The sequence below is a fragment of the Oncorhynchus mykiss genome, chromosome 3 (genome assembly GCF_013265735.2).
Source record: "Oncorhynchus mykiss isolate Arlee chromosome 3, USDA_OmykA_1.1, whole genome shotgun sequence".
Lineage (NCBI taxonomy): Eukaryota > Metazoa > Chordata > Actinopteri > Salmoniformes > Salmonidae > Oncorhynchus > Oncorhynchus mykiss.
In genome coordinates this window covers 8,864,539-8,888,710 of record NC_048567.1, presented here as the reverse complement: position 1 = coordinate 8,888,710, position 24,172 = coordinate 8,864,539, and the positions used below count along the sequence as shown (strand labels likewise).

The window sequence follows — 24,172 nt, the reverse complement described above, 5'->3', positions numbered from 1 at the left end:
GCATCACACTGTTGTCGTGCTGTGAGGGTGAGTTTGTGCCGGTAGAAATGCCTGCATTCGCTGCCCATTAAACTCCTCAGTTGCCGCTTGGACCTCGTTGGGTTTCTTATGTAAACCGGTTGCCAGCGCATAGTCCTCGAATTCATCCCTGAAGTTGTACCAATTAGTATTCGAGACCCCTGTGAGAACCATGGGATTTGGTGGCGGAATGTTCGCTGCCATAGCGATGGAATAGGAGATATCTTTGCCTTCAGCCATCGGGGTAACATTAGGTAGTGATGCTAGCTTGCCAGCTAACAACAAGTTGATCAGTGTTGTGACTAGCAGTAGGAAACGGCGTGTGTTCGCATATGGGACGTAACCGCGCCAATACTGTACTTAGCTACAGAAATAACAGACGTGTGGTTTTCAAGACACTTCTGATACCATGTTTCAGTACGAAATGTTGGATAAAGGAATGAAGACAGACACCAATGTCAAGTTCAATAGCCTTGTTCAAGCATTGTACAAATCCCTACACACGGAGTCCAGGAAACAGTCCGTGTAGTCGATTACCTATAAATTACACTCCGTAACAATCATCCTGGTAATTTCTACTGCCTCTGATCTAGCGGACTCACTAAACCCTAGCTTTGTTTGTAAATTATGTCTTCGTGTTTGAGCGTGCCCCTGGCTATTTGTAAATATATATATTTTTTTAATAGAAAATGGTGCAGTGTGGTCTGCTTAATATAAGGAATTTGAAATTATTCAATTATTCAACTTTTACTTTTGATACTTAAATATATTTAAAACCAAATATATATATATATATATATATATATATGTATTTGTTTTTTTACTCAAATATAATTTTACTGGGTGACTTTTACTTTTACTTTAGTCATTTTTTTATTAAGGTTTCTTTCCTTTTACTTAAATGACATTTGGGTACTTTTTCCCACCACTGGTCATTGTATCTATCATGTACATTTCTGCCGCATTTGGTCAAATTTAATGTACAGTGGACACCACCCATTTCCTCATCCTTATTACTCCACCCCCTTCACCTGAGCAGGGATATAAGGCCAGAGCTGCTTCATCACCGCACAACTGCCTCTTCAATCTACTGCTCCTAAATACTTGGAAGTTCATTTAAGAATTTGAGGTAACTCCTATTTTAACGTGTGTTTTTTTAATTTATGTAATTCATGTATAGCCAGTTAAATTAGGTCTTAATGAGATGCATTTCTATTACTTTTGTGTATTATTTAGTTGTTTTTTACATTTGTCATTTAGAACTGAAATGATACATTCTCATTATAAAAGGGCTAGTTTAGGCACATTTCCTCTCTCTTCCTTTTGTCTAAATGTGTTTCGCTCCTTCCTGTTTGTGTGGGTGTTTACTATAATTAATAAACAGCAGCAAATAAACAATATAAATTCTCTCTTTCAGAATCATGAGTATGAACTACATGAGCACTGAGAGGATTCTGCTGAAAGAGGACTACCTCCTCTCCAACAATGGACAATTTAAAGCTATCTTTCAGGTACAATAGTTAGTGAAACACTTACATTTCAATTATATTAACATTAGATATCTGGTCTGCAACTTATTTTGACCTTAGAAATGGTTTTTGTAGGGATGTAACGATTCATGCTGTGATCAGACAGACCGTGTCATTAAATCAATGCTGTGTAATAGATTATGTAGTCAAACTTTCATTATATTTAAAAAATGTTTAATGGGAATGTGTACAACAAAAGTTCAACATTCACCTTCTGCTTCCATTAACGTCAAGCCATCTAGCATACAGTTTGATGCATTCGATAAATCCAACACACCACACAGAACTCACTGCAACTGACTCTGCAACGCAATGCTGCAAGGCGAACACAGGGTTCAATTGGAAATTATGTTGCATATGTTGGATTTATCAAACGTATGCATCAAACTGTATGTGTAGACGGATTGACATTAATGGTAGCAGAAAAAGTTACTGGTAAAGTGAGAGGATTTAACTCTGGTGCCTTCAGCTGAACCTTAATCTTGAAACATTATTTTTTATTCTCTTAGAAATGTCATTGTTTTTGAAAGATAAGCACATTTCTTGTCCATTAAAATAACATCAAATTGATCAGAAATAGGTTCGATTACAGGCTCAAAATGACCAGCAACAAAGAACTTCTGAAACTCGTCAGTCTATTATTATTCTGAGAAATGAAGGCTATTCCATGTGAGAAATTGCCAAGAAACTAAAGATCGAGGCATCTGTTTTTTCTCTAAGTAAGAAAAGCTATTCAAGAATTGACTACATTTCTTTCTCTCCAAAAATGCATTCAACAACTTACTGGATAAAAAAAATGATAATGATCATTCTGATTAATTACACCAACAGAAAAATACACTTATTTTATTTTTTTCCCCTACACAGCAACTGTAGTAGGATAATCATCAGCGAGCATCTTCTGGATCCGAAAAGTATTAAATACGTAAATTAAAATATTTACCATTACAAATGTAGACAGAGGACAGAGAAAAGCTGATATAATTTGGTATGCATTTAAGGTGTACATTGGGGCGGCAAGTAGCCCAGTGGTTAAAGCGTTGGGCCAGTAACCGAAAGGTTGCTAGATTGAATCCCTGAACTGACAAGGAAAAAAATCTGTCCTTCTGCCCCCAAACGAGGCAGTTAACCAACTGTTCCTAGGCCGTCATTGTAAATAAGAATGTGTTCTGACTTGCCTAGTTAAATTACAATTTTTAAAAACATTAGGGGAATGATAATCTCATACTCTGCAAAAAGTTACATCTGATTTAGAAATTAAAATGCAAGATAAATAAATCACAATCTTAGAAAGCCCATAACAAATCTTTACAAGATAAAGAAGAAAATAACATTTTCTAAATTTACGCAGGAATACGATCTTTTACTTTTGAAGAGAGCCAACAACTACAGGTTAAACTCAAATAAAGCATATTACTTAATGGAAGATAACCCTGGTAAATATCTCACAAAACGAATACACGCTAAACCAGTTATAATTGTAAAATATACAAATTCATGTTACGTAGAAACAACGCAATTAATGACAATTTTAAAAGCTTTATGGAAATTGATATAAATCCGAATTAAACAGTTGGACGAATCCTATAGCCTTAGACTCAACAACCCTGAAGCAATTATCAGCAGACGAAAAATAAATCACTCAACAGGCACCACTAAAAAAGAAATATTAGATGCTTTTAAAACATTCGCGTGGAGAAAAAGCACCAGGAATGGATAGCTTTATCATCGAATTACCTGCTGAATGGACTTAAAATAGATTTCATTTTTATTGTCCAGGTTCACGATCAGAAATAGTTTTGGTAGTTTTTCTTTAAACAATCGGTGTATACTAGATACATGGGCTCCGATATGAGACACAAATGATGTTTTAGTAGGAAACGATATGGTTTGATTAGAGAACGAATTGAGATTCAGTTCGATGCGATATGATTCTATGCACTGTTGCATGAACACATTAATTTCCCATTCTAAATGAATATCTCCTGCTGATGTAGATCATGAGATAGATGTTTTTATTTCACCTTTATTTAACCAGGTAGGCTAGTTTAGAACTAGTTTAGAACCGGCTCAAAGCCCGTAACAAAAGGGAGACAACGTGGAGATAAGGAGTAACAATATATATATATTTATTAACTAAAGCAACTAAGGAAAATATACAATGGTGTGTGTAATCAGTAGTGTAAGTGAGTGTTTTGCATGCATGAATGTGATAATGCAGGGTTTTGAAAGGTGCTATAGCAAACAACCAAAAACCACCAAGAAACACAACAAAAAAACCTATCAAAGTGTCTGCATGGAGAGAGACTCCTCCATGAATGGGGAAGTGGTGTATTTATCCTGGGAAACACCTGGGCCCAGGTGTTTCCCATGTAGCTGAGGACCCTCCCAACTCCGCCCACCAGCATCCTAATAAGGGAACAACAGAGAGAATACGGCAGACAGAGTGGGAGGGTCGTCACAGAACTCTCTCATTTACAACTGCGACCTGGCCAAGATAAAGAGTTACACATGGAATAAACAAGCATAGACTCAATAACACAGTAGAAAAAAAAGTCTATATACAGTGTATGCAAATGGCGTGAGGAGTTAACGCAATAAATAGGCCATAGTAGCGAAGTAATTACAATTTAACAGATTAACACGAGTGATAGATGAGCAGATGATGATGTGCAAGTAGTGATACCGGTGTGCAATAGAGCACAAAAGTAAATAAAAACAATATGGGGATGAGGTAGGTAGATTGGGTGGGCTATTTACAGATGGACTATGTTCAGCTGCAGCGATAGGTTAGCTGATGTTTAAAGTTAGTGAGGGAAATAAGTCTCCAGCTTCAGCGAATTTTACATTATTTATTTATTTTGCAATTCATTCCAGTCACTGGCAGCAGAGAACTGGAAGGAAAAGTGTCCAAAGTAGGTGTTGGCTTTGGGGATGACCAGTGAGATATACCTGCTGGAGCGCGTGCTACGGATGGGTGTTATCGTGACCAGTGAGCTGAGATAAGGCGGAGCTTTACCTAGCATAGACTTATAGATGACCTGGAGCCAGTGGGTCAGGCGACGAATATGTAGCGAGGGCCAGCCGACTAGAGCATACAGGTTGCAGTGGTGGGTGGTATATGGGGCCTTGGTAACAAAACGGATGGCACTGTGATAGACTGCATCCAGTTTGCTGACAGGAGTATTGGATAGTCAGTTTTACAAGGGTAAGTTTGGCGGTGTGAGTGAAGGCGGCTTTGTTGCGAAATATAAAGCTGATTCTAGATTTCATTTTAGATTGGAGATGTTTGATATACGTCTGGAAGGAGAGTTTACAGTCTAGCCACACACCTAGAATGTGGACAACTACAAATTCCTAAGTCAGAACCGTCCAGAGTAGTGATGCTAGTCGTGCGGGTGGGTGCGGGCAGCGAACGTTTGAAAAGCATGCATTTTGTTTTACTAGCGTTTAAGAGCAGTTGGAGGCCACGGAAGGAGTGTTGTATGGCATTGAAGCTCGTTTGGAGGTTAGTTAAGTGTCCAAAGAAGGGCCAGATGTATACAGAATGGTGTCGTCTGCGTAGAGGTGGATCAGGGAATCACCCGCAGCAAGAGCGACATCGTTGATATATATACAGAGAAAAGAGTCGGCCCGAGAATTGAACCCTGTGGCACCCCCATAGAGACTGCCAGAGTTCCGGACAACAGGCAGGGCAGGATGGATATAGGTCTATAACAGTTTTGGTCTAGAGTGTCACCTCCTTTGAAGAGGGGGAGGACCACGGCAGCTTTCCAATATTTAGGGATCTCGGACGATACGAAAGAGCGGTTGAACAGACTGGTAATAGGGGTTGCAACAATGGTGGCAGATCATTTTAGAAAGAGGGTCCAGATTGTCTAGCCCAGCTGATTTGTACGGGTCCAGGTTTAGCAGCTCTTTCAGAACATCTGTTATCTGGATTTGGGTGAAGGAGAAGCTGGGGAGGCTCAGGCAAGTAGCTGCGGGGGGTGCGGAGCTGGTAGTCAGGAGGAAAGCATGGCCAGCTGTAGAGATGCTTATTGAAATTTCCGATTATCATGGATTTATCAGTGGTGACCGTGTTACCTAGCCTCATTGCAGTAGGCAGCTGGGAGGAGGTGCTCTCGTTTTCCATGGACTTTACAGTGTCCCAAAACATTTTGGAGTTTCTGTTTGAAAAAGCTAGCCTTTGCTTTCTTGACTGACTGCATGTATTGGTTCCTGACTTCCCTGAACAGTTGCATATTGCGGGGACTATTCGATGCTAGTGCAGTCCGCCACAGGATGTTTTTGTGCTGGTCGAGGGCAGTCAGGTCTGGAGTTCTACATTTTTTTGAAAGGGGCATGCTTATTTAAGATGGTGAGGAAATTACTTTTAAAGAACGACCAGGCATCCTCGACTGACGAGATGAGGTCGATATCCTTCCAGGATACCTTGGCCAGGTCAATTAGAAAGGCCTGCTCGTAGAAGTGTTTTAGGGAGCGTTTGACAGTGATGAGGGGTGGTCATTTGACTGTGGACCCATAGCGGATACAGGCAATGAGGCAGTGATAGCTGAGATCCTGATTGAAAACAGCAGAGGTGTATTTGGAGGGCAAGTTGGTCAGGATAATGTCTATGAGGGTGCCTATGTTTTTGGATTTAGGGTTGTACCTAGTGGGTTCCTTGACAATTTGTGAGATTGAGGGCATCTAGCTTAGATTGTAGGACTGCTGGGATGTTAAGCATTTCCCAGTTTAGGTCACCTAACAGAACGAACTCTGAAGAGGAGGGGCAATCAATTCACATATGGTGTCCAGAGCACAGCTGGGAGCTGAGGGGGGTCTATAACAGGAGGCAACAGTGAGAGACTTAATTCTGGAGGGATTCATTTTTAGAATTAGAAGTTCAAACTGTTTGGGCGTAGACCTGGAAAGTATGACAGAACTTTGCAAGCTATCTCTGCAGTAGATTGCAACTCCTCCCCCTTTGGCAGTTCTATCTTGATGGAAAATGTTGTAGTTTGGTATGGAAATCTCAGAATTCAGACACGGCAAGGACATCAGGGTTGGTGGAGTGTGCTAAAGCAGTGAGTAAAACAAATGTAGTGAGGCGGCTTCTGATAACATGCATGAAACCAAGGCTTTTTCGAAGTCAACAAATGAGTGCCTGAGGACACGCAGGACCTGGGTTCTGTGTGTGTGCGTGTGTGTAAATGATGTATGTCTATATAGGCACCTGAGCTGAGCAATAGAGACTAGGCATCTACCACCCCACTCAATGTGGTCTCCGAGCATTTCGTATTATTCTGTAAGTAAATCCAAGACACTGCATTTAGTATGGATATGCAGTGGCGATTTTAGCATGTAAATCTTGGTGGGTGAACAAAAAAAGATGTTTTAGATGCATGACAGCAACGCCAATACAACACTAAGCAATACACGAATTGCACTACAATGGTGCCCACAAACTGTTAGGGCCTACAGAAAGCTGTCCCAACAGCAGAGCTTTCTTTTCAGCCCAATTGCGTGAATCATTATCACTGCTACACCTGGCTATCAGTGGAGTCTTGTCTGGCAGCGACACGGTTAATTCATCATTTACTGTAAAAACATAGCTGATATGGCTGACTTGCTTAAACAAATGTGGTTTCTACTGATAATTGAGTTGTACAAACTATGGCATAAGGGGACAACGAGCAGATAAGAGGCAATCTGTAATTTCGAGTACAACATTAATGAGCGGACGCAGTCAATATAGCTTTAAGCACTTTTGAAATGTACAGCGACAGAATTCAGAACATGGGCCGTTCTTACAGCATTCTCCCTGTACACCAAGTCAGTACCATAGGATAAAGGGGGCATATAAGCAGACAATGAAAGCTCTTACAATATTCAATGATTACATTACTCTAAAATAGGCTACATGGGCACCACCAAGTCAGAACAGTAGGGGGGGAAGGGACCAAATTATTAGGGTGAGGCACATAGGCTACTAACAGCTTACTACACAAAATACACATAGTAGTACTTTCTTAGCTACAGTATACATATCTCCCTGTCATATTACATCATTTATGCAGCTGCAAACAAGACATTTTTGGACTCCCCTTGTTGTGTCGTGCTCACTTGAACAGGAAGGTGGCGCGGCGGTCGTTGTGGGCAGATTTTTCCTCTGTCTGGCATTTCCTGGATTTATGGTGCTTTCAAGACAATTGGGAACTCGGGGGGGGGGGGGGGGGGGGGAGGGGAAACAAGGTTGAATCATGACGTCAGTGATCTTCAGGTCGGAGCTCTAGAAAGAGGCCCGAGTTCACAACTTTGAATTCCGAGTTGAATGACCGTTCAAAAATGTATTTTCCCAGTCTGAGCTTGTTTTTTTCCCAGAGTTCCCTGTTGTCTTGAACTCATTAAAGTCTGAGATTTCCAAGTTTCCAGTTGTTTTGAATGCGGCAGAAGGCATGCTGGATTGACAGCATGGCCAATGTATTCAAACTTTTCTGGTTCATGGTGTTGAATGTTTATCCTTTTAAGCTTGGAATAGAGACCCTTAAACCCAGACTTGGACCAAACACCCTCTCTACTGAATAGCAGGCTAGTGATTGCTTTGCAATGCTTGCACTTAGCCACTGATTCTTTCCAAACCAATCATTGTTGAATTAGCATTTTCCAACTTGTGTAATGTTTATGGTCGATGAGCAGCAATACATTTTATCTATAATTTCTCTTCATATGACAAGGATTGAAAAGGATTTGCCAGCAGACTGTCACCGTGATTCATGAAGATGACTGCTTGTCATGCTTGTTGACATGATCAGTCCAATCAAATCTACGGTAGATATAACGTGATTTAACAATTTCTGTGGCCAACGACCTTGAACCTTCTTGGATGGGCACTTCTAATCTAACTATGGCAGCACCCATGGGACTTGAATTTGAGGTCTCAATGTATATTTTGCGTTTATGTGGTGTCCCAATGAGTGACAGAACATTGAGCCAATCACTGCACAACTAGAATACATTACCAATCCCTAAGCTCTGTATTTTCCAATGGTTGTCCCACCACCACAGAAAGCAATGAGCTATGCTGAAACACCTGCATTTTGAAGCTGCCTTACTCAAGAAAGCAAAAAATAGACCATGTTTGTATGCGGATTTATTCACTTTTTTTAATTTTAATGTTTTTACATTGTTTGCAAACTGATATGTGACACGTATTAATGCCAAAATAACATGCAAAACAGGCTCTGCCCTCTGACGGGTCACCATTGATATGTTACGTTTCCTAATGTGTGTATTCATTTGTGGATGTCCATTATACATTCTGATATGTTACGAATTGCAGATTTTAATTTAGAATGGGAAATTAAAATCTTAGTGCATCGATTTACATCGCATCAAACCAAATCGCATTGATTCATTCTCTAATCAAAACCGCATCGCATTGTTTCAAATGAAAACGTATCATTCCTGTATCATATCGCAGACCAAGTATCTAGATACGTATCGAATGGAATAAATGCACACCCCTAATATTTTGATTTAGCTGACGAACACTTGCTGCGAATATTGAAAAATAATTTGGGAAATATTTTTCACCCTAAACTTTAAGTAATCATTTAAGTGGATGAAAGGAATGCACAGCAGTACAGTGGTCATCTGTCTAACATGTTTATATGCAAATTAATTTTCTCTTTGCAGACCGATGGCAACTTTGTGCTCTACGGTTGGGGTCGGGTTGTCTGGGCATCAAACACTGTGAACAAAGATGCTCAGAGGCTCATCCTCCAAAAGGATGGCAACCTGGTCATCTACACCAAACAGGACCATCCCATTTGGTCAAGTAACACCGCCCGTTGCAACAATACACAAAGAGGCCACCTCACCCTCACTGACAAAGGTACCCTGGAGCTCTACAGAGACCGAGAGGTGATCTGGACATCGTAACATCGACCGGCCCAACAATGCACAGAGGTCACCTCACCCTCACTGACGAAGGTGCCCTGATGCTCTACAGTCCCAGAAATGTGGTCTGGTGCTCTCGTGAGGACACTAGTAATGAGGCAGAGTAACAGCTTCACTTGACCATACCTGTCTACATCTACCACTAAACTGTATTCAAAAGCCTTGAGGCTTTAACCCTTTGATTTGGTCAAATAAAACTGTATTGACTTAAAGTAGTCATTTGTGTTGTAATTATGTGCATTGTGTCAGGTACTCTCTATATTCAAAAGACAAATATCACTAACTTTTCATGAAGAAAATGGCTGTATTGGCTCATATAAAAGAGAACATGAGATCTGACTGTTTTTCATGTATATTTTTATTATGAAAGACACTATCATGCATCACAACAGAATCATTTATGGGGGGACACATGCACAACTGCAACGTTATAATCCATGTATGAGTCTGTTGGCGTTTGTCCCATAGAGAATTCTAGTGGCCTTGATGTCGCATGGGCAGCACCATCGAGGGCTTCCGCCATTTTAAAGTGGTCAAAGTAGTCAACTGAGTGGGGATTCCTATGGGTTGTAGCCTCAAGGCCACTGCCCATGCTGTCACAGATATAAAGCTGAGTCCTATCTCTATGGGTGAGTGGGAGGGTGTGGGCCCATGTGTGATGTTACAGGAAGGCACACAGTCTCTCCAGTACAGAAGGGTTTCTGTTGCTGAGGAAGATCAGTTCTTTCTTCCCTTCCTCTGTCTGACCTTAGAGAGAAATCTCTCAATCAGTTCAACATGTCATAATCTAAACCATCACAAACAGTGGTGAAAGTGAAAATCTCTTACTGTGTGGGTGTTGTAGCCAGTGGCGGTCCAGGTAGTAGAGGTAACAGCTCTCAAACTCCTTCTCACTGTAGAGGGAGACTGGTACTGGGATAAATGGGTCCATGCTGTCAAAGCCCTCCTGTAGGAGGAACACAGAGGATAGATGTTTTTAATAGGTGAACTTCACAATTGTCTAATGTCTATTACACAGAGGATAACCACCATGCAGTTCTCACCCAGTCATTGTTGATCATCTTCCTCAAGTTATGAACCAATGTCAACTCGTCTGGAGCCACCTGGCAGAGAGGAGAGACACAGAAAAAGTAGAGAGAGAAGGGAAAAGTGACTGGGGAGAGAAAGGTCAGTCAAGTAAGCAATCTTTACACAGAAATTACAAAGGCAAAAATGGAAGCAATAGAAAAACTTTTTTTTATAGATCCACAGTGAGGTGAATGAATGTATAGGTGTATTAGTACAGGGCTCTTGTCCTCCTTCTTGAGCGTGGTCCTTCCCCAGAGACCGTTGACTCCATCAACAGCCACAGCCAGCCTGAAGCCCCCCTCTGTCCCCCCAGCCTGTAGCCTCAACTCCTTTAGAACTGCCCCCACCACATCACTGCTGCTCTTCACACGAGACACTCCCTGGGGTGAAAAAAGCACAGCTTAACAATGATACGTGGTATGAGATTCTTAAGAGAAGTGCACTGAACCAATTATGTTTCAGAACTGGAGCCCAGACGCAAGGCTTCCACATGAAAACAGTAGGGATTCTGCAATAAAGTCTTTGTTGTCATTCAACAAGAGATTACTTGTTTTCATGCACAATACTTGGCAAAAACGTCATAACAGATTAAGTTATTTTAGATTAATTCTGACTACGGCATCTCAAAAATGGACAAACAGCACTATTAACACTCATTTTTCAAGTGAAGGTCTTAAGGGAGCATGCGAGCACACTCGTTCGGCCAAACTGAAGGATGCTGACGCCTTAATAAAGGGCACGTTGACACTGGACTCACCATGTCCACCAGCTCCCCTAGTGGCCGTCCCTCCTCAGTGCTCTCTCTTTTAGTCCACACCTACCGCTGCCTCAACTTGATCTAAAACAACAAGGGGAGACACAGTCACAAATACAGGATGCCTCAAGGAGTAAAAATATGCTTAACAACTGTGTGCAATAGTATTTAAAATGACATCTCTGTACCCCACACACACAATTATCAGTAAGGTTCCTAAGTCAAACAATGAATTTCAAGCACAGATTCAACCAAAGGCCATGGTGCTTTTCCTGTGGTTCACAAAGGGCACCTATTGGTAGTTGGGTAAATATACAAATAAAACAGACATTGAATATCCCTTTGAGTATGGTGGAGCTATTATTGATGCACCATCCAAAGTGTAAAATTAAACCCACAACGATACAGGCGGCAATCCTAACGTAGTTTCCGGAGAGGCAGGAACCACTCAGGGATTTCACCATGAGGCGAATCGTGATTTAAATAAAGTTTGAGTTTAAAGGCTGTGATAGGAGATAACGGAGGATGGATCAACATAGTAGTTATTTCACAATACTAACATAATTGATAGAGTGAAAAGAAGGAAGCCATCCTGTTTGCAATAAGGCACTAAAGTAATACTGAAAAAATGTGGTATGAAATTAACTTTTTGTCCTGAATGCAAAGTGTTGTTTGGGGTAAATCCAACACAACAAACACATCACTGAGTATCATGTCATATTTTCAAGAGTGGTGGTGGCTGCATCATGTTATGGGTATACTTGTCATCGGCAAGGCCTCTGGAGTTTTTTTAGGATAAAAAGAAACCGACACTGTGAAACAAACAAAGTTTCATATACACTGGAATTGCTTACAAAGATGACGTTGAATGTTCCTTTTTTAAATATTAGGCAAATATGGTACAATCCAGGTATGCAAAGCTCTGAGACTTACCCAGAAAGACTCACAGCTGTAATTGCTGCCAAATGTGATTGACATGTATTAACTCAAATCAAAATATTACTTTTTTTATTTTCCATTAATTAAAAAAATAAAATGTTTCTTCCACTTTGAGAACTTGTGTAGATCGTTGACAAAAAACAACAATTAAATCAATTTTAATCCGGCTTTGTAACAACAAAATGTGGAAAAAGTCTAGGTGTGTGAATAGTTTCTGAAGGCACTGTATCTTACTTCTAATGTTAGGATTAGGGGATGGTAAACTGATCCTAGATGTGTTCCTACAGGCAACACATACAGTGCCAGTCAAAGGTTTGGACACACCTACTCATTCCAGGGTTTCTTTCTTTCTTTCTTTTACTATTTTCCACATTGTAGAATAATAGTGAAGACATCAAAACTATGTAATAACATATGGAATCATGTAGTAACCCAAAAAGTGATTACAGCTTTTTGGGTTTGTACGGTGTGCAAAGCCTTGACAGTTTTGCACACCGTGTGTCCAAACTTTTGACAGGCACTGTACCTGGCGCCCACTATCTATCTGAGGAGGAGGGGCTACCTTGGAGAGGAAGTGTTCATTGGTGGTTCTGAAGTTGCGTAGCCAGTTGGAGGCCTGTATTGGCTGGTCAAAGCGGGAGGCGTGGTAGGAGGAGGGCAACAGCTCCTTACAGTTCTTCACCCACAGGTGGGCTATAGAGGGGAGATTATTATCATCATCATCATCATCATTATTTTGTGTGTCTGTGTGTATGCCACGTCGGGGTGTGTGTGTGTTACTCACCATCTGGTATGTGTAGTACTAGCCATCCTTGTGTGGAGCAGTAGTGGACAGTTTGACAGAGAGACATGGTCTTCCCTCTGCCCTTCACCCCATCTACACAACCAGTCAAGGTCAACACCAACATAATTCAACACAATACAGGTAGACAACACAGGTCATAGAGAGGTACAGGGATGACTGTGTACAGTCGTGGCCAAAAGTTTTGAGAATGACACATTCATTTCCACAAAGTTTGCTGCCTCAGTTTGTATGATGGCATGGCAATTTGCATATACTCCAGAATGTTATCAAGAGTGATCAGATGAACTGCAATTAATTGCAAAGTCCCTCTTTGCAATGCAAATTAAATGAATCCCCAAAAAAACATTTCCACTGCATTTCAGCCCTGCCACAAAAGGACCAGCTGACATAATGTTAGTGATTCTCTCGTTAACACAGGTGTGAGTGTTGACGAGGACAAGGCTGAAGATCACTCTGTTATGTTGATTGAGTTCAAATAACAGATGCTTACCTGCAAGGAAACACGTGCCGTCATCATTGCTTTGCACAAAAAGGGCTTCACAGGCAAGGATATTGCTGCCAGTAATATTGCACCTAAATCAACCATTTATCGGATCATCAAGAACTTCAAGGAGAGCGGTTCAATTGTTGTGAAGAAGGCTTCTGGGCACCCAAGAAAGTCCAGCAAGCGCCCGGACCATCTCCTAAAGTTGATTCAGCTGCGGGATCGGGGCACCACCAGTACAGAGCTTGCTCAGGAATGGCAGCAGGCGTGTGTGCATCTGCACGCACAGTGAGGCGAAGACTTTTGGAGGATGGCCTGGTGTCAAGAAGGGCAGCAAAGAAGCCACTTCTCTTCAGGAAAAACATAATGGACAGACTAATATTCTGCAAAAGGTCATTTTCTCTGATGAATCCCCTTTCCGATTGTTTGGGACATCCGGAAAAAAAGCTTGTCCGGAGAAGACAAGGTGAGCGCTACCATCAGTCCTGTGTCATGCCAACCGTAGAGCATCCTGAGACCATTCATGTGTGGGGTTGCTTCTCAGCCAAGGGAGTGGGCTCACTCACAATTTTGCCTAAGAACACAGCTATGAATGAAGAATGGTACCAACACATCCTCCGAGAGCAACTTCTCCCAACCATCCAGGAACAGTTTGGTGATGCCTTTTCCAACATGATGGAGCACCTTGCCATAAGGCAAAAGTGATAACTAAGTGGCTCAGGGAACAAAACATTGATATTTTGGGTCCATTGCCAGGAAACTCCCCAGACCTTAATCCCATTGAGAACTTGTGGTCAATCCTCAAGAGGCAGGTGGACAAACAAAACCCCACAAATTCAGACAAACTCCAAGCATTGATTATGCAAGAATGGGCTGCCATCAGTCAGGATGTGGCCCAGAAGTTAATTGACAGCAAGCCAGGGCAGATTTCAGAGGTCTTGAAAAAGAAGGGTCAACACTGCAAATATTGACTCTTTGCATCAACTTCTGGTAATTGTCAATAAAAGCGTTTGACACTTATGAAATGCTTGTAATTATACTTCAGTATTCCATAGCAACATATGACAAAAATATCTGAAGACACTGAAGCAGCAAACTTTGTGGAAATTTATATCTGTGTCATTCTCAAATGTTTTGGCCACGACTGTATATTAAATGTGTAAAGGTACACTGAGGTGTGATCAGGTATATTAGGTAGGGTAGGATACAGAGTAGGTAGCGCAGGGTGGGCTTGCTGTAGTCAGCTCTCTTCAGGTGAGATATCAGCTCCAGAGCAGGCTGCCTCACCATCACACAGCCCTCGTTAAACGTCTTCACCTGGACACGGGTACAGACAGTCAGTCATACTGTAACACACACACACACACACACACACACACACACACTACCTGTTGTTGGTATCGTGGAGGCAGGCCATGGGGGAAGACAGTGTGGAAGTGGGAGGGGGGCACAGTGTAGTACTGCCCTAGGTGCTGTTCTGATTGACAGGCCTGGGGACAGAGGGAGAGGAAACATCAGTACCCTCCACACTTATTACCACATGCTACAGAATAAAGTGTGGTTGATTATTCCACCTACCGGGTCGTTCTCCTGTGTTCTGAAGATGGAGAATGTCTCCGGTCTCATCTCCATGCCAACCGCCTCCTGCTGCTGGCCACACCCACTGCCATGGAGCGGCCGCACCTGCGCTACCTGTCCGTGACATCATCACATTCCACAGGTAAGAGGCAGGTGTAGAGCGTCTATCATAGTCCAAAACGTGTACGCCTAAGCACAGCAGTGTTCTAGAATTTAGGACCGTTAGAATGAACTACAGTACAGTGGTGAAGCACAAAACACATTTTTACTAGTACCAGAAAGACATCTCCAGAAAGACGTGTACTGTATATGTAGCGCTGACTTTTCAAAATGCATTGATCACATGGAAACTGACATCCCAATGCATCTTAAATGTTAATAAATATTCATAGCTAGCACTAGCTCAAGATGTCCTCTTAAGGAGCCTAACCTCCCCGTTACTCCTTAAGGTCCAAGGACCTTCTGTTATTTTCAGAGGTAGACTGGCTCTGGCAGTCAAAACCTCTAAGCGCCAATCGATTCTCAAATGCGATACTAGAAAAATAAAGCCCTTTACTTTTATATCACATCAAAATAATTTAACAAATGCAAAATATACACATACTGTACACCACAGGAGGATGGTGGCACCTTAATTGGGGAGGACAGGCTCGTGGTAATGGCTGGAATGGAATAAGTGGAATGGTATCAAATAAATAAAACATGGTTTCCATGTGTTTAATGCCATTCCATTAGCTCCTTTCCAGTCATTATTATGAACCGGCCTCCCCTCAGCGGCCTCCACTGCTGTATATTTTTATTTAACCAGTTAGGCTAGTTGAGAAGAAGTTCTCATTTTCAACTGCGACCTGGCCAAGATAAAGCCAAGCAGTGCGACACAAACAACAGAGTTACACATGGAATAAACAAACATGCAGTCAATTATACAATAGAAAAAAGTATATATACAGTGTGTGCAAACGAGGTAGGATAAGGGAGGTAAGGCAATAAATTGGCTATAGTGGAGAAATAATTACAATATAGCAATTAAACACTGGAGTGATACATGTGCAGAAAATGAGTGTGCAAGTAGAGATACTGGGGTACAAAGGAGCAAAATAAATAACAGTATGGGGGATGAGGTAGCTGGATGGGCTATTTACAGATGGGCTATATACAGGTGCAGTGATCTGCTCTGATAGCTGGTGCTTAAAGTTAGTGAGGGAGATATGGGTCTCCAGCTTCAGTGATTTTTGCAGTTCATTCCAGTCATTGGCAGCAGAAAACTGTAAGGAAAGGTGGCCAAAGGAGGAATTAGCTTTGGGGATGACCAGTGAGATATACCTGCTGGAGCGCGTGCTATGGGTGGGTGCTGCTATGGTGACCAGTGAGCTGAGATAAGGCGGTGCTTTACCGGTGCCGACAGAGATGGCCGCCTTGTTTCGCGTTCCTAGGAAACTATGCAGTATTTGGTACCCCAGGTAATCTTAGGTTTTATTACATACAGTCGGGAGGAACTACTAAATATAAGAGCAACTCACCATCATTACAACCAGGAATATGACTTTCCCGAAGCGTATCCTGTGTTCTGCCTTCCACCCAGGACAATGGATTGGATGCCAGCCGGCGACCCAAAACAACGACGTCGTAAAAGAGGCAAACGAGGCGGTCTTCTGGTCAGGCTCCGGAAACGGGCAAATCACTCACCACTCCCTAGCATACTACTCGCCAATGTCCAGTCTCTTGACAACAAGGTTGATGAAATCCGAGCAAGGGTAGCATTCCAGAGAGACATCAGAGACTAACGTTCTTTGCTTCACAGAAACATGGCTCACTCGAGAGACGCTAACGGAGTCGGTGAACCTAGCTGGTTTCTTCAGACATCGCGCCGATAGAAATAAGCATCTTTCTGGTAAGAAGAGGGGCATGCCTTATGCCTTATGATTAACGAGTGTGATCATAACAACATACAGGAACTCAAGTCCTTCTGTTCACCTGACTTAGAATTCCTCACAATCAAATGTCGACCGCATTACCTACCAAGGGAATTCTCTTCGATTATAATCACAGCCGTATTCCCCCCCAAGCAGACACATCGATGGCCCTGAACAAACTTTATTTGACTCTATGCAAACTGGAAACCACATATCCTGAGGCTGCATTCATTGTAGCTGGGGATTTTAACAAGGCTAATCTGAAAAGACTCCCTAAATTGTATCAGCATATCGATTGCGCAACCAAGGCTGGTAAAACCCTGGATCATTGTTATTCTAACTTCCGCAACGCATATAAGGCCCTCCCCCCACCCTCCTTTCGGAAAAGCTGACCACTACTCCATTTTGTTGCTCCCTGCCTACAGACAGAAACTAAAACAAGAAGCTCCCGCGCTCAGGTCTGTTCAACGCTGGTCCGACCAATCTGATTCCACGCTTCAAGACTGCTTCGATCACGTGGATTGGGATATGTTCCGTATTGCGTCCAACAACAACATTGACGAATACGCCGGTTCGGTGAGCGAGTTCATTAGAAAGTGCATTGACGATGTCGTACCCATAGCAACGATTAAAACATTCCCAAAAAAGAAACCGTGGATTGATGGCAGTATTCGCGTGAAACTGAAAGCGCGAACCACTGCTTTTAACCAGGGCAAGGTGACCGGAAACATGACCGAATACAAACAGTGTAGCTATTCCCTCCACAAGGCAATCAAACAAGCTAAGCGCCAGTATAGAGTCAAAGTCGCAATTCAACGGCTCAGACACAAGAGGTATGTGGCAGGGTCTACAGTCAATCACGGATTACAAAAAGAAAACCAGCCCCGTCGCAGACCAGGATGTCTTGCTCCCAGACAGACTAAATCACTTTTTTGCCCGCTTTGAGGACAATACAGTGCTACTGACACGGCCCGCAACCAAAACCTGCGGAATCTCCTTCACTGCAGCCGATGTGAGTTAAACATTAAACGTGTTAACCCTCGCAAGGCTGCAGGACCAGACGGCATCCCCAGCCACGTCCTCAGAACATGCGCAGACCAGTTGGCTGGTGTGTTTACGGACATATTTAATCCAGCCTTATCCCAGTCTGCTGTTCCCACATGCTTCAAGAGGGCCACCATTGTCCCTGTTCTCAAGAAAACTAAGGTAACTGAGCTAAATGACTCAGTTCCGTCATCATGAAGTGCTTTGAGAGACTAGTCAAGGACCATATCACCTCCACCCTACCTGACACCCTAGACCCACTCCAATTTGCTTACCGCCCAAATAGGTCCACAGACGATGCAATCGCAACCACACTGCCCTAACCTATCTGGACAAGAGGAATACCTATGTGAGAATGCTGTTCATCGACTACAGCTCAGCATTTAACACCATAGTACCCTCCAAACTCGTCATCAAGCTCAAGACCCTGCGCAACTGGGTACTCGACTTCCTGACGGGCCACCAACAGGTGGTGAGGGTAGGTAACATCTCCACCCCGCTGATCCTCAACACTGGGGCCCCACAAGGGTGCGCTCTGAGACCTCTCCTGTACTCCCTGTTCACCCACGACTGTGTGGCCATGCACGCCTCCAACTCAATCATCAAGTTTGCGGACGACACTACAGTGGTATGCTTGATTACCAACAACGACGAGACGGCCTACAGGGAGGAGGTGAGGGCCCTCGGAGTGTGGTGTCAGGAAAATAACCTCACACTCAACGTCAACAAAACAAAGGAGATGATTGTGGACTTCAGGAAATAGTAGAGGGAGCACCCCCCTATCCACATCGACGGGACAGTAGTGGAGAGGTTAGTAAGTTAAGTTCCTCGGCGTACACATCACGGACAAACTGATTTGGTCCACCCACAGAGACAGCGTCGTGAAGAAGGCGCCTCTTCAACCTCAGGAGGCTGAAGAAATTCGGCTTGTCAACAAAAGCACTCACAAACTTCTACAGATGCACAATCGAGAGCATCCTGTCGGGCTGTATCACCGCCTGGTACGGCAACTGCTCCGCCCACAACCATAAGGCTCTCCAGTGGGTAGTGAGGTCTGCACAACGCATCACCGGGGGCAAACCACCTGCCCTCCAGGACACCTAAACCACCCGATGTCACAGGAAGGCCATAAAGATCATCAAGGACAACAACCACCCGAGCCACTGCCCGTTCACCCCGTTATCATCCAGAAGGCGAGGTCAGTACAGGTGCATCAAAGCAGGGACCGAGAGACTGAAAAACAGCTTCTATTTCAAGGCCATCAGACTGTTAAACAGCCACCACTAACATTGAGTGGCTGCTGCCAACACACTGACTCAACTACAGCCACTTTAATAATGGAAATTGATGTAAAATATATCACTAACCACTTTAAACAATGCTACTTAATATCATGTTTACATACCCTACATTACTCATCTCATACAGTGGGGCTAAAAAAGTATTTAGTCAGCCACCAATTGTGCAAGTTCTCCCACTTAAAAAGATGAGAGGCCTGTAATTTTCATCATAGGTACACTTCAACTATGACAGACAAAATTAGGGGAAAAAAATCCAGAAAATCACATTGAAGAATTTTTAATGAAATTATTTGCAAATTATGGTGGAAAATAAGTATTTGGTCACCTACAAACAAGCACGATTTCTGGCTCTCACAGACCTGTAACAACTTCTTTAAGAGGCTCCTCTGTTCTCCACTCGTTACCTGTATTAATGGCACCTGTTTGAACTTGTTATCAGTATAAAAAGACACCTGTCCACAACCTCAAACACTCACACTCCAAACTCCACTATGGCAAAGACCAAAGAGCTGTCAAAGGACACCAGAAACAAAATTGCAGACCTGCACCAGGCTGGGAAGACTGAATCTGCAATAGGTAAGCAGCTTGGTTTGAAGAAATCAACTGTGGGAGCAGTTATTAGGAAATGGAAGACATACAAGACCACTGATAATCTCCCCCGATCTGGGGCTCCACGCAAGATCTCACCCCGTGGGGTCAAAATGATCACAAGAACGGTGAGCAAAAATCCCAGAACCCCACGGGGGGACCTAGTGAATGACCTGCAGAGAGCTGGGACCAAAGTAACAAAGCCTACAATCAGTAACACACTACGCCGACAGGGACTCAAATCCTGCAGTGCCAGACGTGTCCCCCTGCTTAAGCCAGTACATGTCCAGGCCCGTCTGAAGTTTGCTAGAGTGCATTTGGATGATCCAGAAGAAGATTGGGAGAATATCCTATGGTCAGATGAAACCAAAAAAGAACTTTTTGGTAAAAACTCAACTCGTCGTGTTTGGAGGACAAAGAATGCTGAGTTGCTTCCAAAGAACACCATACCTACTGTGATGCATGGGGGTGGAAACATCATGCTTTGGGGCTGTTTTTCCGCAAAGGGACCAGGACAACTGATCCGTGTAAAGGAAAGAATGAATGGGGCCATGTATCGTGAGATATTGAGGGAAAACCTCCTTCCATCAGCAAGGGCATTGAAGATGAAACGTGGCTGGGTCTTTCAGCATGACAATGATCCCAAACACACCACCGGGTAACGAAGGAGTGGCTTCGTAAGAAGCATTTCAAGGTCCTGGAGTGGCCTAGTCAGTCTCCAGATCTCAACCCCATAGAAAATCTTTGGAGGGAGTTGAAAGTCCGTGTTGCCCAGCAACAATCCCAAAACATCACTGCTCTAGAGGACATCTGCCACACTGATCCTCAACACGAGCCCCTCAGGGGTGCGTGCTCAGTCCCCTCCTGTACTCCCTGTTCACCCACGACTGCGTGGCCAGGCACGACTCCAACACCATTATCAAGTTTGCAGACATCACAACAGTGGTAGGCCTGATCCCCGACAACAACGAGACAGCCTATAGGGAGGAGGTCAGAGACCTGGCCGGGTGGTGCCAGAATAACAACCTATCTCTCAACGTAACCAAGACTAAAGAGATGATTGTGGACTTCAGGAAAAGGAGGACCAAACATAAGTATTTGGTCAAAAACAAAAGTTTATCTCAATACTTTGTTATAAACCCTTTGTTGGCAATGACAGAGGTCAAACGTTTTCTGTTCCCGAGAAAGCAGTATATCGTTTGCATTGTGCTCGTCAGACTCATTAAAGGAAAAAAAGGATTCTGCCAGTCTGTGGTGAGTAATCACAGTCCTGATGTCCAGAAGTTATTTTCGATCATAAGAGACGGTAGCGGCAACATTATGTACATTATAAGTAAAAAAACAAGTTAAAAACGCAAATAAAAAAAACACAATTGGTTGGGGACACGTAAAACGACGGCCTTCTTCTCCGGTGCTATTTTACAACTGTCCTACCCAATCATCCGAACACAAAATAAAAGCTTGTTTTTACTCCAATGTTTGTAAACATAGTAAAAGTACACAAACACTATAACTTACCACTTTGATATCCTGGACGGCCAGTCCTTGCATCCATAGCTCTGTCTGTAAATTTAAGAGTGGTTACATTTATCCAGCCCTATCCCTCAGCTTTTTACCAAAACAGGGCCAGGGAAGACGTTTGGTTATTGTTTCAACTGCGGATTGTCACTTTAAGATGGGTGGGGAATAACACATAAATTCTTCAGAAACACCGTTCTGTTAATAATTCCCTAAGGTTTATTGCAACATACTGGCCGCCTACTCGTCTTCAGTTATTCCATAGTACTGACTACTTCCTGATGTTATGGAATGATAAAGAAATGTGGGCGATTACTGAGAAACATCCTCCTTTAACTTGTCACAGAATTCTAATGACTTCCATAGAGGGGTGTTGAGTAAAAACCTTCCAGAGAACCATTGTGAGTGGGAGTCATGCCTATTCTTCAAACATTGACACATTGAATAAACAATCTGAAGCATTCTATCAATTAACACACGCTAGTTTTAAGCGTCTGTTACAGAAAGGGTAGGTTTAAGGCCCTTTCTTACCAAGTCCTTTCCTCACTCCTGAGTCCTAAAGTAATGCCTTGGCACGTTGAGGAGAAAGTGACACTTTGAGAATGAGGAACCATTGCAGGAAAACGTTCAATAACAGATTTATTTTCATCACAGAAAAACTGATAGACTACTACAGGATTCTCTAGACATGGGATTTCACCAACTATCTTTCTTTCCTCAAACCGTGGCAGAACTTAACTGCTTTATAATGGTGAATGTGGTATTTTCTGGTTTATTTGAATAGGGACAGGTACAAACACATTAACACATTTAATAAACAATAATCTGATGCATTGCACCATAGTGTATAGCTCATACTAGTTTTCAACACCTGACTAGAGGTGTTGATTGTGCTTCTGGAATATGGTGAGTCATTGTCAGTGGTGTAAAGTACTTAAGTAAAAAATACTTGAAATACTTGTCTTTGTCCAGCAACCGGCTCAGAGGCTCACAGACTGTTGATAGGTGTGGCATGAACTTTGCAAGATAGTTTGCAAAGCCGATGAGAAGCTGTACTCCTTTTGCATCAGACGGGTTTGGCTTGTCGAGGATCACTCTGTCTTTGTCTAGGTCCGGCTTCGGGCCTTTGGCCGAGAGAATGCGACCATGGAAGTGGACATCTTTCTCCTTGAACTGCAGCTTCTTCTGGCCAAGGCCAAGCTTAACTGATCGGCAGCGCTCCATCAGTGCCAGGAGCTTCACATCATGAATACGTTCTGCTTCTTCGTCTGTGTTACCACAGCCTACGATCAGGACATCATCAGCGATGGGTTCAATGCCCTTGAGCCCAGCCAGTAACTCGTGCTGCTTGCGTTGGTATACCTCAGGCGCCACTGAGACACCAAACGGGAGCTTGAGCCAGCGTTTCCCACCCCAGGGGTCCAGAAGGTAGTCATGAAGCTGCTTTCTTCGTCCAGCTTGCATTGAAGGAATGCATCTCGGGCATCCACCAAGGTGGAAATCCTGGCCTTGGGAAGCTTATAGAGGACATCCTCTAGTGTCGGCATGATGTAGTGGGATTGTTTCAGTGCTTCTTGGTTCAGATGCTTTGGGTTGATGCAGACCCTCAGCTTCTCTGTTTTTTTCACTATGACCATATTGCTGATCCAGTCAGTTGGTTCAGTCACAGATGTCATGTGGCCATCTGGGCCTTGTCCAGCTGGTCCTTCACATTGCAATGGGCACATTGCGAGGAGCACACTGGACTGATGCTCTCATCCAATTCAAAGTTTACCTCCCCAGGCACTGATTCAACGGGCCTGTTGAATACATTGTCATATCTGCTGAGTAGTTGTTCTTTGGACAGGGGTCCATGCTGGACATGATCCACGATGTGCAGATCATTTGGTATCATACTTTACACATACCTAAACCTGAACTAAATACTATGTCAGGTATCATACAGTATACACACCATAACCTGGGCTAAATACTATGTCAGGTATCATACAGTATACACACCTTAACCTGGGCTAAATACTATGTCAGGTATCATACAGTATACACACCTTGACCTGAACTAAATACTATGTCAGGTATCATACAGTATACACACCTTAACCTGGGCTAAATACTATGTTAGGTATCATACAGTATACACACCTTAACCTGGGCTAAATGCTATGTCAGGTATCATACAGTATACACAAGATAACCTGGGCTAAATACTATGTCAGGTATCATACAGTATACATACCTAAACCTGAACTAAATACTATGTCAGGTATCATTCAGTATACACACCTTAACCTGGGCTAAATACTATGTCAGGTATCATACAGTATACACACCTTAACCTGGGCTAAATACTATGTCAGGTATCAGGCGTTTGCATGTAGAGCCTGAGAGGAGAGAATGTTGACTGGTTTTCACAATCTCAAACTCCAGCTTGTTTTTGCGTCCACGAATTACACATTCAGTCACAAAGATGCCCATAGAGCTCATTAGCTCTCCTGAGTACAGCTTTAGTCTAGTATCACTGGGCAAGAGGTGTGTATCAGGTGCCAGGTTGATTTTGTCTTTGTAGCTCATTATGTTGCTTGTTGTGTAATCGTAGTGTCACAAACCATTTCTTCCCTCTTGAGTGTACAGCCCCAATTGATTCATGCATGTAAATGTCCCTTTCACTGTTCTGAAACTGAGTGACATC

The 24,172-nt window shown here is 42.9% G+C and overlaps 1 protein-coding gene and 1 pseudogene across 1 annotated transcript; one reads left to right on the top strand and one right to left on the bottom strand.

Moving 5' to 3' along the window:
* Positions 1-1,057: 1,057 nt before the first annotated feature.
* Positions 1,058-9,723, top strand: LOC110520884 (mannose-specific lectin). Its single transcript, XM_036967983.1, has 3 exons — positions 1,058-1,147; positions 1,436-1,529; positions 9,228-9,723. Exons 2-3 carry the CDS (start codon positions 1,440-1,442, stop codon positions 9,471-9,473), a joined length of 336 nt encoding a protein of 111 aa, XP_036823878.1. The 5' UTR covers positions 1,058-1,147; positions 1,436-1,439; the 3' UTR covers positions 9,474-9,723.
* Positions 9,724-10,057: 334 nt separating this feature from the next.
* LOC110516768 lies at positions 10,058-22,947 on the bottom strand (annotated as a pseudogene).
* Positions 22,948-24,172: the final 1,225 nt, after the last annotated feature.

What these genes read in the sequence shown, in the direction of transcription:
- LOC110520884 (XM_036967983.1), top strand. Translation starts at nt 1,440, where the DNA reads ATGAGTATGAACTACATGAGCACTGAGAGGATTCTGCTGAAAGAGGAC. An exon ending in AATTTAAAGCTATCTTTCAG is followed by an intron (nt 1,530 to 9,227) that starts GTACAATAGTTA and finishes TTCTCTTTGCAG; the next exon opens with ACCGATGGCAACTTTGTGCT.